Source organism: Besnoitia besnoiti, chromosome VII, assembly GCF_002563875.1.
Source record: "Besnoitia besnoiti strain Bb-Ger1 chromosome VII, whole genome shotgun sequence".
NCBI classification, from domain to species: Eukaryota; Apicomplexa; class Conoidasida; order Eucoccidiorida; family Sarcocystidae; genus Besnoitia; species Besnoitia besnoiti.
In genome coordinates this window covers 529,175-552,200 of record NC_042362.1, presented here as the reverse complement: position 1 = coordinate 552,200, position 23,026 = coordinate 529,175, and the positions used below count along the sequence as shown (strand labels likewise).

Below are 23,026 nucleotides of genomic sequence, written 5' to 3'. Positions count from 1 at the left end.
GCCTTAGTCACTGTATTCTAGCCAACTTGGGCGCTGGTGCTGCATGGGGTTTTCGCTCACGGCTTATATGAGCAGCGAACTTCGTGGATCGTATGCTGCGCGCCGTACTCGCTTCTCTTCTCGCCGGAATTGGAAAAATAGAAAACAGGGCAGCCTTCGCCGTGAGATGCCACAAGTTTTTCCGCCGGAAAGTGGTTTCTGGCAGGCGCTGCCGACCTCCGGGGTCGCCGTGTCAGACCGTGACGCTTCGCAGACAGCTTTTCGTAAATCTTCACAGGGTGGACGCAGCCACCCACCCCCCCTCCGGTCATGTGTCCTTCTTTTCCTGTCTTGCGCGACTCGACAGCTCGTCTAACTGCTCTGCGGTTTGCCGCGATATCGAAGTCTCGAGATGGAAAAGGTAGAAAATGTGAATCGGGCTAGCAGCCCAAAGACAGCTGAGCGGCTGTTTCAGTGTTCTTTCGGTTCCTTGCTTGCAGTCTCTCTCCAGTTAAGAGGATCTTTTGCGTGGCCTCCCTCCCACTCGCTGGCAGCAGCCACACCCGCTGCCCCAATTTCTCCGTTCTGCACAATGCTGTTTTGGCAAATAACGCTGGCGGAGTTTCTCTGGATTCACCTGGCCTCGTATGCCGAAGATATGCACCTGATCTGTAGCTCTACCAGTCCTTTGTGCCTTTTTCGGCGTCCATTCTCGAGGGCTTCAGACGTCTTTCTCTCCCGGCGCACGCCAGCCCTCCCTGAATCCGACACTGCTGGCTCCTTCACAAGATTTCAACGAGTAACAGGGAAAACATGAACGCTTCTCTTGTCAACGGTCCTTGCTAGTAACATTCATGAGTTTGCCTGATCGTGAGATGGTTTTTTTTGCGTTTCACAGCGAGTCGTCTTCTCGCCACCCGCTGTGTCTTGAAGACGAGTTTCTCTCATGAATCGAGTTCCTCCGTTTCTGGTTCCCTCGCTGCAATTTTTTTCGGTTTCGTTCCTAGGCCGTTCCCTTCTATTTTTCTGTGAAATCACTTTCGAGTCTGTTTTCTGGAGGAGACGCCCTCGTTACCTCGACTCATAAAAGGATTCCAGCCGCCACGACTGGCGGCCTCGGCACCGTTTTCCTCACAAGGACTCTCTTTCTGTGCCTTCTCTTTTTTCTTCTAGAGCATCTACCTTCTTCTGCGTTTTTTCGCCGACTTGTCTGTTTCGCCCGCGCCGGCGTGCGACGTCTTCTTCAAGATGGCGAATGCCTGGCTGGTCGGTATTTCGACTTCCTTGTTCGCGACCGAGCTCAGGTGCACCCACGCACACAGCGGACCTTTTTTCGACTTGTGAAGCGAGCTAGCAGAATCTTTGTTCGCCGTTTTAGTCTTCGCCTCTCTTTCTGGAAACGCCTGGCCCGGGATGCTCTTCTGACGTCTTCTCCGCTCCCTTCTCTGCCTCTCCTCCACGACCCTAACAAACTTTGGGTGCTTTCCTCGCTCTTTTTTTCGCTTCTTCTGCAACTCAGAGGACGCGGCTTCGCCGTTGATGTTCCACAGGACGAAGTAGGAAGGGAGCGACAGCGCGTCCGCTTTCTCTTTCGCGTAGGTCAATCTGCAGCCGTTTCGGCCTCGCGTCGTCTGCTCCCGCATTGGGACGTAGCCTATGCAGGCGACGAATGGCCTGCGCATTCTGTTTGCCTCTTGAGAAAGATGAGTCTCTACGCGCTCTTCTCGGGCTCGCGCCTCGAGGAGGCGGGCGAGGTCTTGGCCGGGGAGGCGAGTCTCTCACAAACTGGAGAGGAGGAATGTGACGCTCTCGAGCGCGGCGAAGGGGAGGCGCGAGGGGGAGGGGACAGCGCGGCGCCGGTCTGCGCAGAGAGCGACGGGGAAGCGCGGCGCCGCAGAGAGCGAGAGGAGGTTGAGAACTTGCTGCAGCAGCGCGACGCGCTCCGGGAGGTTCACCGCCTCCTTCAGGAAAAACACGCGCGCCTCGTGGCGCAGCAGCGCGACGAGAAAGGGCGGAAAAGCAAAGAAGAGGACGCGAACGAGGCGCTTGCGCCGTCCTCCGTCGGCGCCGCGGAGAGGGGAGACGAGGGAGATAGATGGGAGGCGCCAGAGGGCGAAGTCGTCTCAGCCGTCGACGCGCCAGCCGTCGACGCGCCAGCCATCGACGGGCGCCCTAACGACGGCCGAGAAAAAAGCTTCGAAGGGGGAGAAACCGAGCAGGGGAGGCGATTTTTTTCAGAGGCCACCACCGCCGATGGGGACTCCAGCTTGAGTCGCGCTTCCTCTCGCCTCAATCATCCTCTTTCTGCCAGGGCGCAGCTCCGGCAGGCGACAGGCCTCTCCGGAGAAGCTGAGCGAGACTTCTCTCTGAGTCGCGCCGAGGAAGAGAATAAAGATGAGCAGATGCGCGGAGCGTTGCTGGGTGAGGCAGCAGAAACAGAGGAGGGCGTCGTCGCGGAAGATGTCCCTGATCGCGAGGTCGCTGCGGAGGAGGACGAAAATGAGGCTGCGGAGCAACAGGAGGGCGCACTTGAAAGCCTGCACGCCGCGCAGAGTTACTGCGTGCCTTCGTCCGAGGATGCTACAGGGGAAAATCTCTCGTTTCAGGCGTGCCTAGATGCAGAGATGCGCGCTCTCGATCAGTTCGCGTCGAGACTCCCCCTCCCCCCGACGCACGCGCCTCTCAGCACGCGTCCATTGTCCTCTGCTTCGTCTGTTGGCCCCTCGAAACTGGCCCCAGAAAAACGCGCCTGGCTCCAGGTCGCTCGAGAAGACGTGGACACGCCTCTTTCGTCTTCGGAGGCATCCGCAGAACCCTCTTCCTCTTCTTTTTCTTTAGCTTCTTCCTCTTCAGCTTCGTTTTCGCGCTCCGTCGCTTCAGCGTTGAAACCTTCGGCACCGTCTGTCTCTTCTCAGCCTTCGCTCGCTGAGAGCGCGAGCGCTGCGCCGCTCTCGCGCCCCTCGTTTCCTCTCGATTTGCCCCCGTCCTTCCACGTGAATCCTTTTCGTCGCCTCTGCCGGCCTCAAGACGGGGAGGAGACAGCCGCAGCGTCGCCTGTCGCTGACCTGCCTCCGGCGCTCGAGAGGCTCGACGCTCCGAAAGCAGGACTCGAGGAACAGACAGTCGGGTGTGTGCCGGCGGCTGCGGCGCCCTCTTCGCCTCTCTCTTCGTGTTCGTCCTCTCTTCTGCGACACTCCGCTCGGCTGCGACGAGCTGAGCAGAGATCTGCAGATGCGGCGCTCGCGGGCGCGTCTCCTACGTCTCTCACGCTTCCATCGCCCTCGCCTGCGCGGTCGCCGCCTCGCTTAGGAGCCCACCCCGCCACGAGTTCATCTACCTTTTCGCTCGCTGCGGATCGGGCCTCCTCTCTGGCGCCTTCGTCCTGCTCGGCGCTCTCTGCCTCCTCTTCACTGTCTTTTTCTGCTCACTCGCCGGGCGCGTGCGGCCTGTTGGGAATCAGCGGCGCCGCCAGCCGGCTGCCGGCAGCGACGGATTGCGACAGCCAGGGAGACGTAGAGGCTCGGGAAGAAGAGCGGACCCGCGACACGCGCGAGTCCAGTCCGTCTTCTCGCCTGCCGTTGGGGTTTAGGGTTTCTGATCTGCAAGAGGGGAAGTCTCATCAGGCCATTCGCGCCGGAGCAGACGCGCCCGCCGGTCTTTTCGTTTCCTGTGTGCCCATTGAGAAAACGGCACCTTCACGCCATACTGCTTCATCTTTCTCTGCTTTTTTCGCTTCCAGCTCTTCTCCAGAACAAGGCACACAGGCGAGCCCTTCTCAGAGACGCCGCGGAGAAGAGGAGGGTGTCGCTCGCGCGGCCGTCGCCTCACCCGCGAAGGTGTCTTCGTGCTTCTTCCCCACACAGACCGACTCCACTGTTGACGCCTCCGCAACGCACCCCCCCAAACCTCCTTCGTCTCCGTTGCTTTCCTCCTGCTCCAGCTCTCCTTTTTTCTCTCGTCGGGCGCAACCATTGTCGTCCCCCTCACTTTCTTCACCAGGCCTCCCTGCCGTCGCGCTCGCCGTCGCAGCGGAGCCTCGCCCTCGAGCGTCTCTGGGCTCCTCCTCTTTGCTTTCCTCTTCGCTGGCGTCGTCGTCTCCGCTGTCGTCCTCGCTCTCAGCTTCTCTCTCTTCGTCCTGCGGGGGGGGGACTGAGCTTTTTCCGCGCGTCGCGCCGCTCCATGAGTCTCTCCCCGTCTCGTGTCTGCTCGCGCGGGCGCTGTCGCTGCACCTTGAGCGCGAGGGCAGCCAGAGTCTGCGAGAACCAAAAGGAGAGAAAGTCGGCAGCCACGACGCCTGCAGAGTCGAGCTCATTCCGACAGCCACTGCCCGCGCGTCGCGCCTCACGGTGCGGGCGCGGACGCAGCGCGCCTTTCAAGCGCGAGTCGCTGAGAAGGCGAACGCCAACCGCGGCGGCGCTCTCTCGCGAAACGCCTCACGGAACGCGGACTCAGCAGGCCGCGCGTCTTCCTCCACAGCGCCCGCGCCCTCCTCCCTCGCGGTCGCTGAGGCCGTCGCGCTGGGGGGCGGAGAGAGCTTGAGGGACGAAGCAGGAAAGCTGCGTGAAGTGCCCAGCATCTTCGTGGCTCCCTCGCTCTCCGCCCTGCGCCGGCTGTCGACTTTCATTCGCGAAAAAGCAGAGACCGACGGCGGAGGACGCGGCGCCGAGCACGACGGCGCAGAGAGCGAAGGCGAGGAAGAAGGCCTCGTGATTCTCGGATGGAGAGAAATCTTGGAAAGCCGGTGGGGCGTCTGCGAGCGACTCGACCAGGTGAGGAGAGCGAGAGATAGAGAAAACAACATGCGGGCTCGCCGGGCGGGGAAGCGACTCGCCGTCCGAGCAGACTGTCGCGCAACGTATCCGCCCCAAATGCACAAATATGTATACATTTTTGGGTCTTTTTTACATGATTGTGTAGATTTGTCTCTGTTGAGTCTAGCGAGGAAGGGAGAAGAGTGGAGGGCAGACAGAACGGAGCTCGCCGCGTGCGCCTGCGAGAGAGGATGCCGCAGAGACCGTAAACCCTACGCGCGCAGTGAATAACTCGGAAGTGCGATACGACACCAGAATCCCCGTTCTTTTAGAGTTTATGAGGGAGAGGGGGAGAGGACTGGGGCGCGTGTAGAACGTCTGAAAGCTGGTTGATCTGGGTTTGCTGTGTCGCTTTTCTTTTTTGTTTTCAGTCCAAGCTACAGCTGCTTCTCCAGGCCTTCATGCCGCGCTGTTGGTATCAGTTTTTTCAGCTTGTTCAGCTGGCGAACTCTTCGTTCTTTTTTTCTGTCTTTCCTGCGGCCGCGGCGCTGCGCGCGGCTCCGTCGCCCGGCGCGTTGCACTTCTCCGGCGCGGCGTTTCTCGAGGACCGACTCGCAACCTTCGCGGCGCTGCGCGAGCGCCTCTACGACGTCCGCCGTCGCCTCGCAAGGAGCACCCAGGCGCTGCTGCCCGCGTTTTCGGTGGCCTCGCAGCGCAGCGCTGCGCGTGAGGGCGGCGCAGAGAGCGGCGCGCAGCCCAGCGAGGCGAAGACGGGTCCAAACAACCGCTTCTCCAGCAGCTTCGTCGCCAGGGCGGAGGCGCGTCGGAAGGCGCTGCCTTTCCCTTCTTCCGCGCCCTCCTCCGACGGCGAGGACGCGCCGCGCGCACAGACGCTCGCAGGCGGATCTAGCGCGTCGGCGTCCGCGGGGAAGGACGACTTGCTCGCGCTGCTGGGCGGCGCCTCGGCGCTGTGTCTCCGCGTCGTGAAGTTGGTTCAGGAGGTTCAGGCTTCGCGCCTGGGGCGGCAGAAGCCGGGGATCTCGGTGGGGCCCGCGGCGCCGCCTGCAGCGCCTGCGGTGTCTCTCTCTGCGTTTGGCGCGGCCGTGGACTCCTTTTCTCCCCCGTTTGCGTGCTTCGCGCCGTCGTCGCGGGAGGCGCGCGTGGCGCAGCAGCTTGCCGTACTGCAGCAGAGCGCAGACTACTTCCTCGCAGAGTCCTGCTGGATAGAAAACCTCGCGGCGGAGCTCCTTCTTGAGCGGCGCGTCTCCCGCGCACTGCGGGAGCACCTGGGGCATCGCGAGGCGCCGAGCCGCAGCAGAGCCGAAGAAGCGTGCGAGGCGAAGCGTCCCGCGTCCTTCTTCTCGCTGTCCACGAACGACGTGGAGGAACAGCAGCGGCTGATCAAGAAAGTGGTGAAGGCCTGCGTCAAGGAGTCGCAACAACTCGACGCCCTCCAAGACGCGCTCATTGAGGTAAGCGACTCCTCAAGGCTCCGCGCAGCTTCAGCGCGCGCGTGACCGCCAGAGGAAGGCAGATCTCGGGGGCGGCGTCTCGCTGTTTTGTCGCCTCAGTGGGGCTACACATGCATATATATATATATATATTGAATTCTGGGGTGCGGGTATGACCCTCGCATCTAGTCTCCATGTCGCTAGATCGGCGGCGGTTTCTGCTGGTGCGTGCAGCTTCTTTACTTGCGCGGCGACGAAGTCAGTTCGGATGAAGAAGACGCGCACGCGAGCCCGCGGGTTTCCGCCTCACGCGAATCGTCGTCCTCGTCGCCTGGAGGAGACGAACCGCGGGAGGGAAACGGCGCTTCAAAAGGCTTTCCTTTTTTCTCCTTTCCCTCGCACTTCCGCGAACAGTTCGGCCTCACAGATGACGCAGCCGCGTCGCTTCTTCTCCTCTCCTACGCCCTCGGTATGGTCGATATGGCTGCAGTGCTGAGACTCTGAAACGCCTTCAAAGCGACAAAGGGCGCACTGTTTTATTTATTTATATCTATCTATTTATCTGTATCTATCTTTGGCGTCTCCATGTTCTCCTCGCAACTCGTGCTCCTCGCCGCGACCACTGGCCGTCTCGCGTTAGCTTCTTCTGCCTCTGCCTCTCCTTTTCCCCCTTTTTCTCTGTTTGCCTTGTTTTTCGGGATGTATGATGCGTCGCTGAATCCACGCGACCCTCTGCTTTTCATCAACGTGTTCCTCTCCTTTTCTTCCCAGACGCGCAGCGCCCGGCGGCGATTTGCTCGGCGTATCTGCTCGCGTCAGAGTCCGAGGGCCTCATCGGCGCGTCTGCCTCCTCGTCTCAGCTTTCCCTCTTTTCTCCTTCCTCTTTGGGCGACTCGTCTCGCTCGGCGCTCGCGGCACTGCTGCCCGCAGCCTACCTGCGAGATCCCGAGGGCCTCGCCGCAGAAGCCGTGTTGTGCGAGGGCGAACTCGCGAACGGAACAGAAACCGAAGAGAGCGAAGAGGTCCCCGAGGGCGCCGAATTCGAGCGAACGGTGCACTTTCGCCCGGAGAGCGAGACTGCGAGCCGAGGGGAGAGCGACCAGCTGCTCCAAAGCGAAGACCTTGAGGAAGACGAAGACGACGGTCCCGGCGAACGCCACTGGGAAGAGTTCCTGCGGGCGCTTGGCAGCTGCCCCCGCGAGAGAGAATTGACCGCCGAGGCCGCGCGCGGCGTGACGCATGCAGTCGCAGAGGCGAACGCGCCGGCAGCGGCAGCCGCAGGAGCCTCAGGCCGTGCGCGCGCCTCGTTCGCACGAGGCAAGCCGAAGGAGCGCGAGAGAAGGGCGGGGAAGAGCCGCGTGGAGCCGGCGACCGGCAAAGGCAAGCGTGTAAAGGGGCGGACAGAGACGAGCGGCGCGCGCGTCAGGCGTCGCCGAGAAGGCGAGCCGCGGAATGCCGCTGCGGTTGACGGCGCAGAGGCTCAAGAGCTCGAAGAACCTGAGAAAAAACTCGACAGGCTGCTCGATCCTGCCTGGCTCGACCCTGCGGGCCTGAAGCGTCTTCTCCGCCTGCCCCAGAACGACGACTCTGAGGAAAAAGAAGAGAAAAGCCGCCCGTGCGCGCGGCGCTCGTCCTTTTCTCCGGAGAGGCAGGAAGCAGCTGCGGCCGCCGCTGCGACTCCCCTCGCCCTGTCCCTCCCTCTCGCTCGCGAGTCGACGCTTCCTTCTTCGGGCGAGGAGGGGGAAGAAGAGGAGGCGCTTCTGGTTTGCTCGGCGGAGACGCGGCACACGCGCTCGCCGTCGCACGCGTCGGCGGTCGCCGAGGAGCCTGCGACCGACGAAGACGAGGAAGCGAAGTTCGCGGCCTTCCTGCGCTCGATGGCGGCGTTGGAGCGCAAGACGCTGGGGGCGAGCGGAGAGACGTCTCCATTTCTCTTGTTTCGTCAGTTCTCCGCCAAGGCGCCTCCAACGCAGGCCTCGCCCGCGTCGCGGCGCCGCAGTCCCTTTCAGCAGCGGCCGTCGCGCGCCTCCGCGCCGGCGCAGTCTGACGCGCGAGACAAGCGGCCGCAGCTGACCTCTTCGCTGCCGCCAGTGGGGCGGCGCCTTGAGATGCGAGCGCGCATGCGCGAGTCGCGCCGGCAAGAGAAGGAAAACCTCCAATCTGTGGCGAGCCCGGGTGCTCGGGCGAGTAGCTCTCAGCCGAGCGGCCCGAAGCGCCCGGAGGAGACGGGCTCGCGAGGGGACGAGCGCGACCGCGCGGAGGAGACTGGATCCCAAGGCGCCCGCGAAGAGCTCGATCGCCTGCGCAGGTCGCGCCTCGAGTTCCTTCGCTCGGTCTTCGCCGTGTCGCCCGCGAGGAACCAGAAATTCGAAAAGGCGCCCAGGGACGAGGACGGCGCCGCGCGTGTCGTGACGGCTAGCTCGCCGGAGGATCACCACTCCCGCGCGCGCTCGCCGGACAAGGCGTCTCCCCTTTTTTTCGAAGCAACGCCGAGATGCAACTCGACGCAGACGCTGGAGGACGAGAAGGCCCTGAAGCCACGAGGAGGCAAAGAGGGAAACGAAGAGCGCAGTGCGACTTCGCTGTCCTTCGAGGGCGACGCACACACGGGAGACTTTGCGTCAGACAGCGAGCGAGAAGAAAATCAACAGCAGGAGCAGAAGGGAGGAAGCAGGCGCGAGCAGGGCGCGCGTCCCGCGTCTCTCGCGGGCGAAGAGCCTCGAAGAAGGCTGCGGCGAAACGAAGAAGTCGGCGAAGCGAGCCCGTCGTCGAGGCTGCGTTCGCACGGAGAACGAGGCGCCGGAGCCCAGGAAGGAAACACCGCTGCCGCAAGTTCGCTCTCGCAGCGCCGCGGGAGCCTCGGCGACCGCGAGACGGACACGCCGCACCTGCCTTTTTTGGAGCCCCACGGACGGGCCCGAAGGGACGGGGCGACAGGAGACGCTCCGGCGCCCGACGGGCCTGGAGCTCTGTGCGAACAAGACGAGAAAGAAGTCGGCGTGCTCCTGGAGCCCCGCGACAGGAGACTGCGAGAGGAAGCTCACACAGTCGCGCTGCGCCACGCGCGGCTCTCAGGGTAAGCAGAGAGAGGGATTCGCATCGCTGCTGACGCAGCAGATGTAACACCTCAGATCCGCGGGGAGAAGCAGTCAGAAGAGAGTTCGAGTCTGTCAGCGTACACCGCCCTGAGTCACTGCCTCGTTCTGAAGTTCAGTCTGAGCGAAGATAAAAGCGGGTGCGCTTGAGCGTTGGAGTGCGGCAGTCGTTTCGAGCCTTTCTGTCTGTTCGCGAAGCTGCTGGGGACGTCGTCTCCTCCGCCGCGCCTGCATGGACCGCTTCGCGTCGCGCGCGTGTGTTTGTCCCAGGCGACTTGAAGAACTGGAGCGTCGCATTCGCGAGAAGCGCGCAGCGGTTCGCCGCTGTGAGGAGGAGTTCGCGTCGCTGCGTCTGCCGCAGTTCCTCTCCTCGGGCTCGACGTCGGCGGCGTCCGCGTCGTCTCTCCCGCCGGCGCTGGCGCGGAGCGTGGATATGCTTCGCGAACGCAAAGGGAAACTGGTGAACGAGCTTCGCGAGGAGGAGGCACGCCGCAGCGAAGTCTGCGTGTTCCTCGCTTCGCTGGACTCGCGGAAGAAATTCCTCAACGCGGAGATGCGCCGCCGCGACGGCCGCCAGCGCCGCGAGCTGCAGCGCAAAGAGAAGGCCGCAGCCTCCCCCGCCGATCGAAAGGAGCAGAGCGGCAACCTGCCGCGAGAGACACTCGCGCCGAGGGGAGGCGGGGCGTCTCTTCGCGCCGTGCGAACCAAAAAGGAGGACGGCGTGACGCAGAGCTCGGTGGCGGCGAAAGGAGAAAAGACCGGCGCCAAGAAGACGCCCTGGTTTCCGCCGACGATTCTCGAGTTGACTTCTGGCCTCTTCGAGGCGGAGTCTGCGGCGGCGGCCGAGCGAAGCGCGGAGGGCCCGGGAAGACGCGGCGAGTGCGACGGAGACTCGGGCGGTGGGGCGAGCCCCCGGCGGGACGGCAGTGTAGGCACTGCCGAGAAGACCGGCAGGAGCCCGCGTGCGCCTTCCTCTTCTGAGGGCACGGCGAAGGCGGATGAGGAGAGCAAGCACGCAAAGAAAGAGAAAAACAAGGTGTTGTTCTCGGGGCTGAAGTCGTTCTTTGATCTCGCGAAGGAGCAGACGGGCTGGCAGGCCGACGGCGCAACCAAGAAAGAGAAAAATGACGAGGCGAAGCGCGCGGCGACTCAGGAGAAACCTGGAAAGCCGGTCGCCGTGCCACCGACCGCGAAGCCTGGGGCGACGACTGCGGCGGCGGCGGCGCCCGCTGCAGAAAAGACTGTCCCTTGCGCCTCCGACTCGCTGGAGGGAGGCGGAAGAGACCGCGCGAAGCGAGACGAGAAGCCGCGCGCGGCGTCTCAGCAGACCTGCGAGCAGGAAGCCGCGCGCGACAGCGAGAAGGACGTTTCCCTGGCTCGCTTCGAAGAGGAGCTTCAGGCGGAGCTCCAGGCGTTCGAGGGCGCAGAAAAACTGGAGGCTTCCGCGCAGAAATCACCGCCTCTCGCGCCGCAGGAGGAGCTCAGACCGGAGCCCACGCTGGAGCCCAGCGCGGCCGTCGAGCAAGGAGAGACACGCGACGAGGCCTCAGCGGGGAAGCCAGACAAGCGAAAGCCGCCGGGCGCGATGACCGCTCGCTCGCCGTCGCCGCGCGCGAGAGACGCGACCTGCCTTGAAGGCCAGCAAGGTGCAGGAGCGGAGCCCCGAACAGAGAAGAAAGCTGGCGCTGTGAGGAAGCGCGACGCAGTCAACGTCGCGTCCTCCAAGTCGGTCGCCGCGAAGCAAGTCGAGAAGTCCCTCTCCTCTCCAGCTGCAGCCTCCGCGTCGGCTGCTGGTCACCGAAAGGCGCTGCGCCCGCGGCGGGTCGCGGAGGGCGACCGGCGCGAGGACGCCGAGAAGCCCAGGAGAGACGCGAAGCCCGGCGCAGGGACTGAGCGTCGCCAGCTTTCGCAGCCGAAGAAGCGCGGAGAAAACGAGCAGACTCTCTCCGTCGCGCGCCTCCCCTCCGCCGCGCGCCTCCCCTCCGCCGCGCGCCTCCCCTCCGCCGCAGCGGCGCCTCTCGCCGCGTCGGCTGTCTCCGACCGAAGAGAAGAGATGAAGGCCCGCAGGGCGAAGGTGCTGGCGATGGCAGCCAGGCAGCGGGAGCAAGCGAGGTACGTGTGGCCTTTCGGAGAACTCGCAAAGAGTCCGGGGACAGGACCTCCGAATTCAACACGCTTTTAGATCTCTTGAGCACTTTTGAAGCAGGATTATCTCAGAATAGAAGCCTGGACGCAGGGTGCGCGGGGGAGCAGGTAGTTATTTCTGGCACTTCACAAACGCCTCAGCGCGAAGGTGGGAAAATCGATGCGCAGGGGGCATGCCGCGGTGGAGGCCCTCCTGTTCGGCCTCGCGTGCCTGTCAAAAAGCAGGTCGCATGTCTGCGGACCATTCTATTTGATTCTTTATCGAAAGCAAGCATAGAATTCCTCCCGCAGCACGCCACGAACACCCGCTGTGTTCGCGAGGGAGGTTCGTCCTCTCCAGCGCCTGCTCGGGATTCGCTTGCGAGAAAAGATGACCCTTTCAAGTCCGGCTTCCCTCTCGCGCGTTGCCTCTGTGGTTCCTCAGAAAAAGAAGGGACGAACACCAGAGCTCGCAGGATCAAGGACGAGGCGAAGAACACCGCGCGCGAGACGCCTCGCCTACCTCCGCCGAGATGCCGCCTACCCTCGACTCGAAAGAGGGACTCGACGACAGCGACGCGGCGGCGGAAAAGGGAGAAGAAGAGACGAAGCTCAGCGCCTTCAAGAAAGAAGACAAGGTAGGCCCATGATCTCCCCTCGTTTTTGCGACCCTTTCCATTTGGGTATGCCCCGCCTCTCCCTTCCTCCGTCCACTCCGCATTTTCGTCTCCTCTGCACGTTCTTGCCTCGTTTCTGTTTGGCGTTTGCGCCGCGGCATGAAGGGCAGCCTCTCTCTGCCTCCTACCGTGGCTTTCGGCTGCCTGGCGCCTTCGCTGCGCGCACGCTGTGCGCCCTCAGGGGGAGGCGGACGCGAGAGCGACGGCGCGCGGAGTGCCCAGCGAAGAAGACGCAGGCTGGACCATTTCCACGGCTGCAAGCACCGTGTTTTCGTCCTTTTCGCGAGGCGGAAACTCCTCCTCTCCCGCGCTCGCTCGGGAGGCGTCTCTGCGCCCGGTCTCCGCGCGGCAAGGTAGCGACAGGGACGGCGAAGAGACACGGGAGGGAGCGAAGAAAGCAAAAGAAGAACCGAAGGAAGAAAAATGGCCGAGCGAAGAGTATATAGTAAGGCAAGCGGGCGACGAGGGAGAAGAAGGTGCTGCCGCCACACAGAAGCCCTTCGAGCCCCTCAGCATGACGCTGGAGAGCTTGCCTGTGTCGAGTCAGATCTCGGGAGAGAAAAACAGCCCGATTAGGTGGACGGCCTCTCCTCTTTTTTCTCATCGCCGCCTCGTGCCGTCTTGTTCTTCGCCGCGAAGTCTGCGTTCTGCGGACACAACGCCCCCGCACGTCTCTGCGCGGCTTCCTCCTCTCTCCGCTCGCGTCGCGGAGCCCTCGCGCTCTCCACTCACTTCTATGTGCGAGGAGGAAGGCGGTCATGGGCTCGCGGCAGCGCTCCCAAGCGCCAGAGAGGCAGGCGAACCGGCGAAACGAGAGGAGGAGGCGGAAGGAAAGACGCGGGCTGGAGGCCTAAGAAGAAGGAGCCGCGGAGGCGTACGCCTCCTCCTGCCGCCCGCTGTTGAGCACGCGGTGCGTCTGGCGCAGACGCGCGTGCGCGACAAGAATCTTCTTTTCCGGAGAATCGAAGAGGCGAAGCTGATTCAAGAAGAGAAGAAACGACGCGTAGGTTGCCGAGCTCTGCTGGACTCGCACGCCGAAAGGCTGCAGGGAGGAAATCTCGCGAAGGAGAGGCTCCGCCTCTGTGCGGAGCGCTCTCTTGTCTCTTGCACGTCGCCTTCCGGTCTCATTTTTCTCCACGACGCAAAGAAAAAGGCACAGACGAACTCACAAACCTTAACCAAACACGAGAATATGACGCACGCGCGTCCCTCTTCGCTGACGAGACGAAGCCTCGCGACGGTAGCCGCGGACGCCCGGTGAAGAAGGAGAGATTTCACGCGCCGATTGTCTCAGGTGCTTGTTGACTGTGTGATTCCACGTCACGTGTCGAGAGGCCTCTCTGCCTTCTGACAGGCTGGCTCCCGTTGCATTTTTTGGAATTTTCTCCTTTTTTTGCATGTCTGTGTGCGCTCAGGACGTCTTTGCGCGTCGGGATCAGCGGCTTCGGCTCTTCCTTCGGCGTCAGCAGGAGCTGCGAAATCTGCAGGCGCAGAGTTCTTCGCTGGAGGACTCGGGGTCCATTCACGGGCAGAGTCGCGTCTGCCCCGTGCTGCCTTCTTTCTCGCCTTTGACGTCGTCGTTTCTGCGAGACGGAGTCGTCGTGCTCACGGAGGGTCAGGCTGCGCTGGCTGCGGCGCGAGAAGCATCGCTGAAGGCCGAGCGAGGGCACTTCGCCGCGCCGCCGCATCTGGGCGAGTCGGGCGCTGAAGTCGCCGCGCGGGAGACTGAGAGCGTTTCGCGGGTCGCGAGGCCGCTGAAAGACGTAGACGAAGGTCTCCGAAGACAAGCCGCGCAGCCCCCTGCGGCGCCGCTCGACGAGGCCGCGCTGAGCACCTCGCGCCTGGTCGCGACTGTGGACAGGATGGGTCGCCGCGATGTCGAACAAGACGCGCAGGAGGAAACGCAGCTCTTTGGCTCGCTGAATAGTCTCACAGCAGAAGCCACGCGCGCGTACCTCGAAGCGACAACTCTCGCCGCGGCCGCGCAGACGATCCACGTCTCTGCGCTCTCCGGAACTGTCCGCGTCCTCGCTGAGGAGACGGCCGATCGCCTCGCTGAGGCGACAGACCTCGAGAGAGAGGAGGCCGCGGAAGCTGCCGCTGCAGGCGACAGAAGAAGAAACAGCATGAAGGAAAGCGGGGATCTAGACGCAAGCGAAGCGCGGCGAGCTCAGGGCACACCGAGTGCAGCTTTCCGCGAATCAGGAGAAACAGACGACGTCTTCGGCAGGGTCGAGGAAGTTGACGCGAGCGAGGAGAACACGGCCGACGCACGGGGGAAAAGTCGCGCGATAGCGGCAGGGGCAGGAGCGTGCGGAGAGCGCGAGGGCGACGCAGACGGCAGCGAGGAAGCTGTCGAGGAGAGCGAGCAAGGATTTGAGGGAGGCGCCGCCCACAGCCGCACAGCGCAGTCGAGCGTGATGACGCTGCGCGACTGTGTACGTACACCGCGCAAGGCGAGTGTCGGCGTGGATGCGGGCGTCTACACGCCGTCGGCGGCGGAGTTGCAGGCTGTGCATCGGCAGCGCATGGAGCAGAAGCTCCGGGAGCTGCAGACACTTCGGCGGGAAGTGGAGGCGCGGAGTCACTCGCGTCCGCGGGCCTCCTCGGGCTCGGCGGTCGCCGTCCGGACCTCGCTGTCGCTGATGCTGGAAAAGGCTGCGCACGGTGGAGTCGAGAGCCGCGGCGCGACGCCGAGGGCAGGGAACGACCGGCGGATTGTGACGCCTCGTCAGATTGGCAGAGAAAGCAACTCGGTTCTGTTAGCCAGGCTGCTGGGGCCGAAGCTTCCCAGCGAAGCACAAACACAGAGCGCCTTGCAGAGACAAGACGACAGCGCAGACAGCGAGATCGACTCCACGCAGGGGCTGAGGAGGAGGACGTCGCCGCGGGGTCAGTTGCCCCCCAGTCGCGATGCAGCCGGGGGTCTGACCCTCGGGGGAACGGGAGATTCAAGCGCATCGAGGCCGAAGCAGAGCACCGGCTGCGGCACAGACGCTGCCGCCTCTGTGACCCTCGCCTCCCTCGTGGCGGCGTCGCCTCGCCATCCTCGTGCGGCGTCTCTGCTGCACGCTGCTCCGCTGCGAGAGGCTTCTCTGGACTCGGATGGGTCCCTTGCCAGCGTTGAAGCGGCAGACGAACGAACCCGGGAAGAAGAAGCGTGGAGCGTGTACTACCGGCGCGTCGCTGAGGAGAAGAAGCGCACGACCGAGACAGAGGACAGCAGCGAAAGAGAGCACGTGCGAAGGACCGCACACACGCAGGGGCGAAGCACGCCACGCCCACTCGGCTCTGCACACTTCGACAGGTCTGTCGCGCACGACTACAACGGGACCAGCGAGGCAAGCGAAGACGAAGAGCCGCGCAGAGACGGGTGTCGAGTTCTCCCCAGCGTGGGGAGAGGCCGGCAAATAGGGAGAGGGGAAGAACGGCACCCAAGCAGTGCGCACGAGCGCGAGGACGAAGGAAGGATAAAAATTCCTTCTTTTGCCTCGCTCGTGGAGGAGGCGACAGCACGGCAGATGCTGCAGAGCGAACACACCAGCCGAGATCGGTTCCTTCAAGAAGAAGCGACGGTGGAGGCCTCACGCACGCCCCGTCTCTGCGTGTACCGTGGAAGAGAGGAGGCATGCGAGGAAAGAAAAGGCGGCGAAAAAGCGAGGGACAGATACGCCTCCTACGAGGGCGATGCCTACCATGCACACGAGCTCGAAAACGAGCTCCGGCACATGCATTTTCCTTCAAGTTTCCAGTGAAGTACCGACGCTGCATCAACTGAGAGTCATACTCAAGGCATCCATCCACATCACGCATACTTTGCTTCTTGTCAGTCTCTATGCCGCCTTTGTGAGGCGACTTGTCTGGCATGTCTGTAACTGACTGTGTGTGCGCATTCGTGCGCGAGTGAGGCGATGCGGAATCGGCAGGTTGACACACGCTCGCCAAAGAGGATACGTCCGCGAGAACCAAGAAGCGCGGAAGGATGTCGAGGAGGAAACCAGGGAGCGAATTGAGGTAATTCTTTGTGTACTAGCAAGCGGTGTTGTTTATATTCGTGGTCTCCTTTGCAAAGGCACGTCGCATCCAACTCTTATAGCTGGCAATCGCATTTTTTTCTGTGCTGTCCAAACCCCTAAACGGATTCGCACATGTGCGCGCTGCTTTCATTTCTACACGCTACGGCGAAGCGCAAAACACCGGCTCGCTTGGGGAAATGCATTTCTACGTTTTCTGGCCTCTCCGCGCACACCGCCTGTGCGAGGAGCTGCGCAAACATCCTCTGCGATACTCATCCGAATAGCTAGCCAGCAGAGTCCTGCGAAGGATCACGTTCAGTAGAGAAATAGAAAGGTGATCTAGGCTGGATGAACCGCCACTCGGCGTCACAGAGCAGCGATTCACTGTGTTTCCAAAGTCCGCCGCCCCGGCGTGCACGTCTAAGGTACTAAGGCACTGGGAGGACTGCTGAGTAAAATTCGTTACAACACCGCTACAGAGGCCTGTATCGCCTCCGTGGCGAAATGCGCGGTACACTGGGATGGAGATCGCACAATCTGCAGCCGGTTAAGACGCTACTCAGGCGACAAAACGGCGTTACTCTGGCGAGTCTGGTCCCGATGCTATGCGAACGCTCCGCGGCACTGTGGCGTGAGTCTGAAAAGTTGCCAAACGCTTTCAAGAGAGAGCGGAAATGTGATCAATTGACAATGGAAGAGAAGCGTACAACCCGAGGACAACGCGTATTCGACGGAACGCGCTCTGGTGAAGTCGAGTGGAAGATAGGGCCGTTTTAGAAAGCACGGCAGTAAAGCCGCGCTCACGTGTATACTGCACAGATCTACTGTAGTTTGCGTTCTGTACGGAGATATCAGAGAGTCTGAGGTTCCTTGCAAAATACCCGTTTTTCCACTGCAGCGATGGAGACTCCTGATACAGGCTGCGATACAGTAAAATAAGCTGGAGTTGTCTCAACGGATCTCATTTCACTCATGCTCTTTTCGCACCAGGCCGCGACGAGACAAGCAGCAGGACACGTTGTAGCTAGCTCTGGCAGCGGCGCATCAGGAAAAAGCAGCTGTGAGGTCACAGAAGTCCGTTCAGTAGATGTTGACTTCCAAATGGGCTCAACGCTGAGCTTTTTCACAAGTCTGGTCGTCTGCCGGATTAGCAATCAGTGAAGGGCTCGACTCATGACGCGAACGATCGCCAGCACTCAGATCCCTATTCCCCCGTTGCTGGTATCGGTGACTCCTCCATTATTTGCTTCCCTAAGAGATCTTTCGCCGTTTTGAGCTTTTCTGGTGGCGTCTACCTCGCTCTGCGCACGCGCTGCGACCTAGCAGGGGGATGCCGGGATTGACTCTCTTTCCTACCGCAAAGTCATCGCTTTTCTAGATTGATGCGCCGATGTCCTGGCGTGTCTCGGCGAGCCGCGCGTCTAGGTCTGCCACAACCGAGAGCCAAATGAACGGCGGTTGCACACTATGGGAAATCGCGACACGAAGCCCCAGGGTGGCGGCTCAAGCTCACCAGAGCGAGAGCAGGAAGCGCAGGGCAAAGGAAACTCCATCTTGTCCAAGCTGCGAAGAAGAAGCACCGCTGCTGAACTATACGGCGAAGCGGGCCCTGGTCCTAGCGACGTAGGCCAGCGGCTTCGCGCTTTGAAGCTACCTCGAAAGTCTGTAGGACTGCGGTTTTCAGAGGCCAATATCCGGCGGTATTATGAACTCAATCTACGGCTTCTCGGGCGAGGCACCTTCGGGTGAGCGCAGACCACCCGCTTGAAGTAAAGCCCCCCGAAAGGGCACGCAGGGGCGTACGGAATCTCACTTCGTGCAAGAAACTTGTTGCGCGGGAAACAGATTGACAGAACTCGTTGCTTCGAGCACGCGATTCAAATTGCCGGTCGTGGTCTTTCTGCTTCCGCGCTTGACTCCTCCCGTTGCTGAGTGGAATAGATTTGGAATCTGCTCTTGGGGTAAAGCAAGCTCACAATCAGCGGCAGCGGCTTGTTAGGCCTCTTGTCAGTGCGTCAACTGGTCTTCTTTGTGCACGCCTCAGGATCGTATTGACGGGGCGGCACCGGGCCTTGGGAACAGACTTTGCAGTAAAGGTCGTACAGAAGACCAAGTACAAGAGCGTGGACACCAAAGCTATGTTTTACCGGGAGGTCGACTGCCTTCGCACACTGAGTAGGTGCCTGGTTTCACAGCAACAACAGTCTTTCTGTAGGAGCTAGCCGGAAGCTCAGTGGGGGAGGGCAGTCTGCTGCAGTGCAAGAAGTTCCTCTGGTTTTGATATCCTCATGGCACACGTAAGTGCTAGGGCCTGCGATAGGAAAAGCGGCAGTCACTTCTTCTGGAGTAGAAACTCATGCAGACAGTCGTGCCGTCCGAAACTGTTTTTCAACGGGTGAGCGACGGTTCGTATGCGGTCGCTGACAACAGCAACACGAGCGTCTGCGGCTCAGAGTGTACTCAATAGAAAACGCGTCTTGCCCCTCAGCGGAGATTACCATTCTCACTGGTAAAATGCGTCGGTTGTGGACCGCTATCCAGATCATCGACATATCGTTCGATACTACGACTTTTTCGAAGACGCAAACTACTGCTATGCGGTGAGTCTCCGGCTTGAAGGCAGAGAGTTGAACTCGACAAGGAACAGTCGGAAATTCAGTAGTTCATCCTCGTCCTGCGTCAGAGCTAGAATCGTTCCTTGACGCAACTACCGCCTGAAGACCTCGTTTCCGTCTGCTGGTTTCCGCAGATTCTCGAACTATGCAGAGGCGGCGACTTTCTGGCGAGACTGAAGAACATGTCTGTTGTGACTGAAGCCCACGCCGTGAAATATGTGAAGTAAGTGAAGCCAACCGCCAACCGCCCCTGCTTCCGGATAAGCGCTCCAGTGCAATAGTTTTCTCTATGCTGTAAGATTCACCACGGATGTTTATGCTGTCTACCCTCGTTCGTCAGCCGCGTCACTCGGATTTTCCGGATACGATTACACACGCATGTGTGAACCATATCCTCATGACAGATCTGAGATTTCAGAAACAGCTGTGAAACAAAAACATTATCCCGGAGTCGAGGTGATTATATTCTACGTGAGCTTGTGAACGGAAGTCCCGTATGCGTACTATAGACTTCGAACATGATCCAACCATTCGTTGGGCGCTCGTGTTTTTGCCTTTACAGGCAGATGCTATCAGCTATTCAACACTGCCACGAGAAGGGGATCATGCATAGAGACCTAAAGGTGACCAGAACGGTTTATCAGCTGTTTAGTGTGAGCGTGGCAGCTTTGCAGTAGAAAGTAGAACCATGAAACTGCGTACAAACGATATCAGTGCTCATGAAGGTTGCTGTTGTTCTTCGGGTGTGGTCCGCAGGCAGATAACTTCTTGTTTCTGGTGAGTCCACAACCCAGTCTTCACTGAATCTCGTGAGCATCACTGTGAACTGTTTCGTATCGGCGATTTCTTACGCAGCACTTCACACTGTCCTGTGTGATCCTGCTCGTGCCTAGAAACACTGTTCGTTGCCCACTTCTCACAAGGAATCAAAACAGTGTTGGCGCACGGTCGAACTGGCAAGGCTTCCGCGAGAATTCTTCACCAACCATGCTTCCGTTGCCTGAGTTCGGTTTTACTTGATTTGCTGTTTGCAGGCGGACGACGACAAATCGCCGTTAATCCTGATCGACTTCGGGCTAGCTTCACGCTTTGTACTGGGAACCAGACAGAACGTCATCTGCGGCAGTCCGCGTTATATCGCTCCGGAAGTCTACCAGTGAGCAACACTAGCTCGCCACTTTAGACGCATATTGCTTTGGTCTCCGCGCGGACTGACTCAGTTGTCCTGCGATGTCCGGCTGATGGGCCTTGTGAGAAGCACTCCTCGTGGCTGAGAACGCTTGACCAGCGTTACGCAAACCTTCCGGCTTGTAGCCTCCGGCCGTCGGCTCACTACTGCATCGCTTGCCCACGGCAGAAACATCAACCCTGTGTCGTCACTGACCTCTCCTGCACAAAGGCCGGAGCCGAACTACCGCATTGCACCAATGATATGTAGCAACACAGAGAGCCCTGGCATTCGTAGGCATCGTATGTTATGCCTGTCCGCGCGGGTTGGGCAGTACTTCGCGTACGCAGTTCTTCCCGTCTAGTGCTTGATTCTCTCCTTGTTCCAGGCACGATTATGACGAACGGTGCGACCTCTGGAGCTTAGGAGTCATTGTGTATGCCATGCTCTATGGCACGCATCCCTTCGGCGTTGATGCGCGGTCAACATTTCACGACATTCGGGTAGGCCCCCTATTGTGGAACTTCTGTTTGCAAGCGTTCCAGTCCGGTAGTGTTGGAGGAGCAGAACAAGGCAGACATCGTTTGCACGCCTTAAACGCTACATCTCGTTTTGCACGCCAGATCCGCCATGCCCAGTGTCTAATTACTTTGGTCGTCTGACGAACTACCTGCTGCCCTGCGATTAAGCAGACGCTAATGGATTTGCCTTGCTTGGACTTGTAGGTTCTCACCCTCAAACTAACGGAGCCTGAGACACGACCTGCCCACTTTTTTAGCATACTCGTGTGAGGTGTCTGTGACGTGCTTGCCGCGAGAACACGCCTATGCCCTGGACGAGTATTTCCAAACATCGGGTGTTTTCGTGCGAAACGCGAGGTCGATCGAGCCTCCGTGCTACCGATTTCTATGCTGCAGCGGGAGGTTGCAGCTGGCACGGTTCACTATCCTGTCAATCCAAGAATTCCACTTCCTTCACCGCTGGTACGTGTGAGGCTTCTAGGAGGGGGAGATTGCTAATTCGTCCGAGTGATGCTCTTCGTGGCCTTCCAGCAGACTATGTATTGCACGGTCACGGAGGGGATTCTATGCTAAAACTAGGGACGCCAGTGGAAAGAAAATACCGTGCTAAAGCTATTTGTTTATGCGCGAATCTCCGCCCGCTCGATGCGGGGGCAGGTCCCGCGTAGTTAAGTGCATTGTCGCAAGACCAACATGGCAGCGTGCAATATCGTTTCGTATGCCGATAGGCACAGGCATTCGTCCAAGGTCTGCTGCAACACGATCCAGAAAAGAGGCTGTCTGTCGCTCAAGGTGAGGCGCCTTTCAGCGTTGCAGAGAAGCGAACAGTCACCTCGTTAAGATTCTGTTACGCACCCCCTATTGAGTGTGAACGACAGTTCTACCTGTGAATGTGCAACGAAGCGGCAGTCGAGTGGAACAGCTGTGTTAGAGTGGCCGTACCAGGGAAAAACTGCTTCCACATTGAAAGAAATGATGCTATGTGACAACTGTCGTGAGAGCTCGGTCGCAGGGGTGAAGCGAAGCACTCCGTCGAGAATGATGACGAATTTCTCAGCTCCCCAGGAGGAGATGAAATGCGTGCTGACCCCGTGGGCTTAAATGGTAGAGCTACCATGGCATCGGACATCGACACGATGCTTTTGCTCTACGAAGGAATCCATGTCTGCGGCCTTCTGCAGCGATGAGACACCCGTGGCTTCTCGCTCCCAGGGCTGAGCTTGAGGCTTACGAAATCCATCCAGAAATACGTTTCCTCGCTCAGTAAGCTGAAACTTTTGGGGCGCAGTCTTGGTCAGTTCGCTATTCTGGAAAATTTGTCGGAGACGCCCGATTGTTTCACCCCCTCGTGCAAACCAATTCTTTGCCCTCATAGTTTTTGCTGCCGATGGCGTGAGTTCAGTTGAATGGCACGGAGGGCGCATTGCGCTGCGTTGAGGAGCATTGTCAGATATTTGGATTACAGTTGAGGGTCCACCCGTAAAGCTCGCCAAAATTGCACTCCTCCGGGCAAGATCACAACGAAGACAGCCTACCCATTGCGGCCCTTAAGCAGTCCCGTATTTGAATTTCGCGTGAACTAACTCCACTCCCGCATCATCACTGTAGATCACCACCAAACCTATCCGGCATGTGCTTCTCAGCAAAACGGCTGCGGAGGGCAGGCTGCCTCCAACGGACGATGGCGTCCGCAAGCAGCTGGAAGAGCTGACGCACTTGCAGACGGTTACATCAGAGAGGGTAAGAGAGAGTCAGGACGGCATTGATCTTGAAGGCAAAAGCTACTTCGCTACTCGTCACCTCCGCTAAGAACGGCAAGCTGCTGTCGCGGCCACACGAAGCACCAAATGCGTAAATGCTCATCGTCTTCCAACAGAAGTACGGCTTTCGCTCTGCAAGTTGCACGTTAGTGTTCATTGTGGTGGAATGCGGCGCCGATAGCCCCGACTGTAAAACTGCAACGGAATGACTTGCGTTAGCCTGCGCAACGTTGTCAAGGCATGAGCAGGCGGTCGCTGTTTGCGTTGACTGTGTCAGGCTCCCGCCCATCACTCCAAGTGAGGTTACAGCATTCACTGGCTGCTATGATCGTCTGAGAGTGCTGGGTGCAACTGCCCGAATTGTATGAAGCTGCTCACGACAGCCTTTTTGTTGCAGAAAACAAGGTTCAAGGCATACCATGAGCGCCGCGAGCAGCGTTTATTCATATGCGCGTGTCACCGGCACCTCCTGCCGTCCTCTGTTTAGCGGCCTGCAGCCCCTAACCGACCTGACCGGCGGGCGGCAGTTCTGCAAGCGCCAAAGCTAGAACCTGTACGATTGCCGTAACAGTGCTGACTTGCTGCATGTCCTCAGCGAAGGAACGGTGAACCGGCGACCCGCAGGGTGCACGATGAGCCGTGGTTGTCTAGAGACCTTTAAGAGAACCTGCAACCCTGATTCTCGCGTGTTCAGCGGTGTGAGCTGCATTTAGCTCTTTGTGCATCCTTAGGTAATCCTACGCCGACGGCCCCGGCTCCACGAATTGATTTCTAGTAACGGCCGTCAGAAACAACACAGTTGCCATGCGGACAGCCTCCCTTCGGATCGGAATCTGCCGCGAGTCTAGTTGTTTTCGTCACCGCAAGCT

At 60.2% G+C, this 23,026-nt stretch overlaps 2 protein-coding genes across 2 annotated transcripts; both read left to right on the top strand.

Annotated features, from left to right (window-relative positions):
• Positions 1–1,682: 1,682 nt before the first annotated feature.
• Positions 1,683–15,832, top strand: BESB_076680 (uncharacterized protein; the record flags this gene model as incomplete). Its single annotated transcript, XM_029366029.1, has 8 exons — positions 1,683–4,748; positions 5,162–6,202; positions 6,416–6,650; positions 6,953–9,257; positions 9,547–11,388; positions 11,846–12,038; positions 12,259–13,080; positions 13,493–15,832. 8 exons carry the CDS (start codon positions 1,683–1,685, stop codon positions 15,830–15,832), a joined length of 11,844 nt encoding a protein of 3,947 aa, XP_029217460.1.
• A 1,728-nt stretch (positions 15,833–17,560) lies between these two features.
• BESB_076670 (ULK kinase) lies at positions 17,561–22,206 on the top strand (the record flags this gene model as incomplete). The annotated part of the gene is made up of 11 exons (XM_029366028.1): positions 17,561–17,838; positions 18,138–18,268; positions 18,635–18,693; positions 18,843–18,931; positions 19,271–19,331; positions 19,465–19,485; positions 19,743–19,864; positions 20,265–20,379; positions 21,126–21,189; positions 21,579–21,660; positions 22,041–22,206. 11 exons carry the CDS (start codon positions 17,561–17,563, stop codon positions 22,204–22,206), a joined length of 1,188 nt encoding a protein of 395 aa, XP_029217459.1.
• Positions 22,207–23,026: the final 820 nt, after the last annotated feature.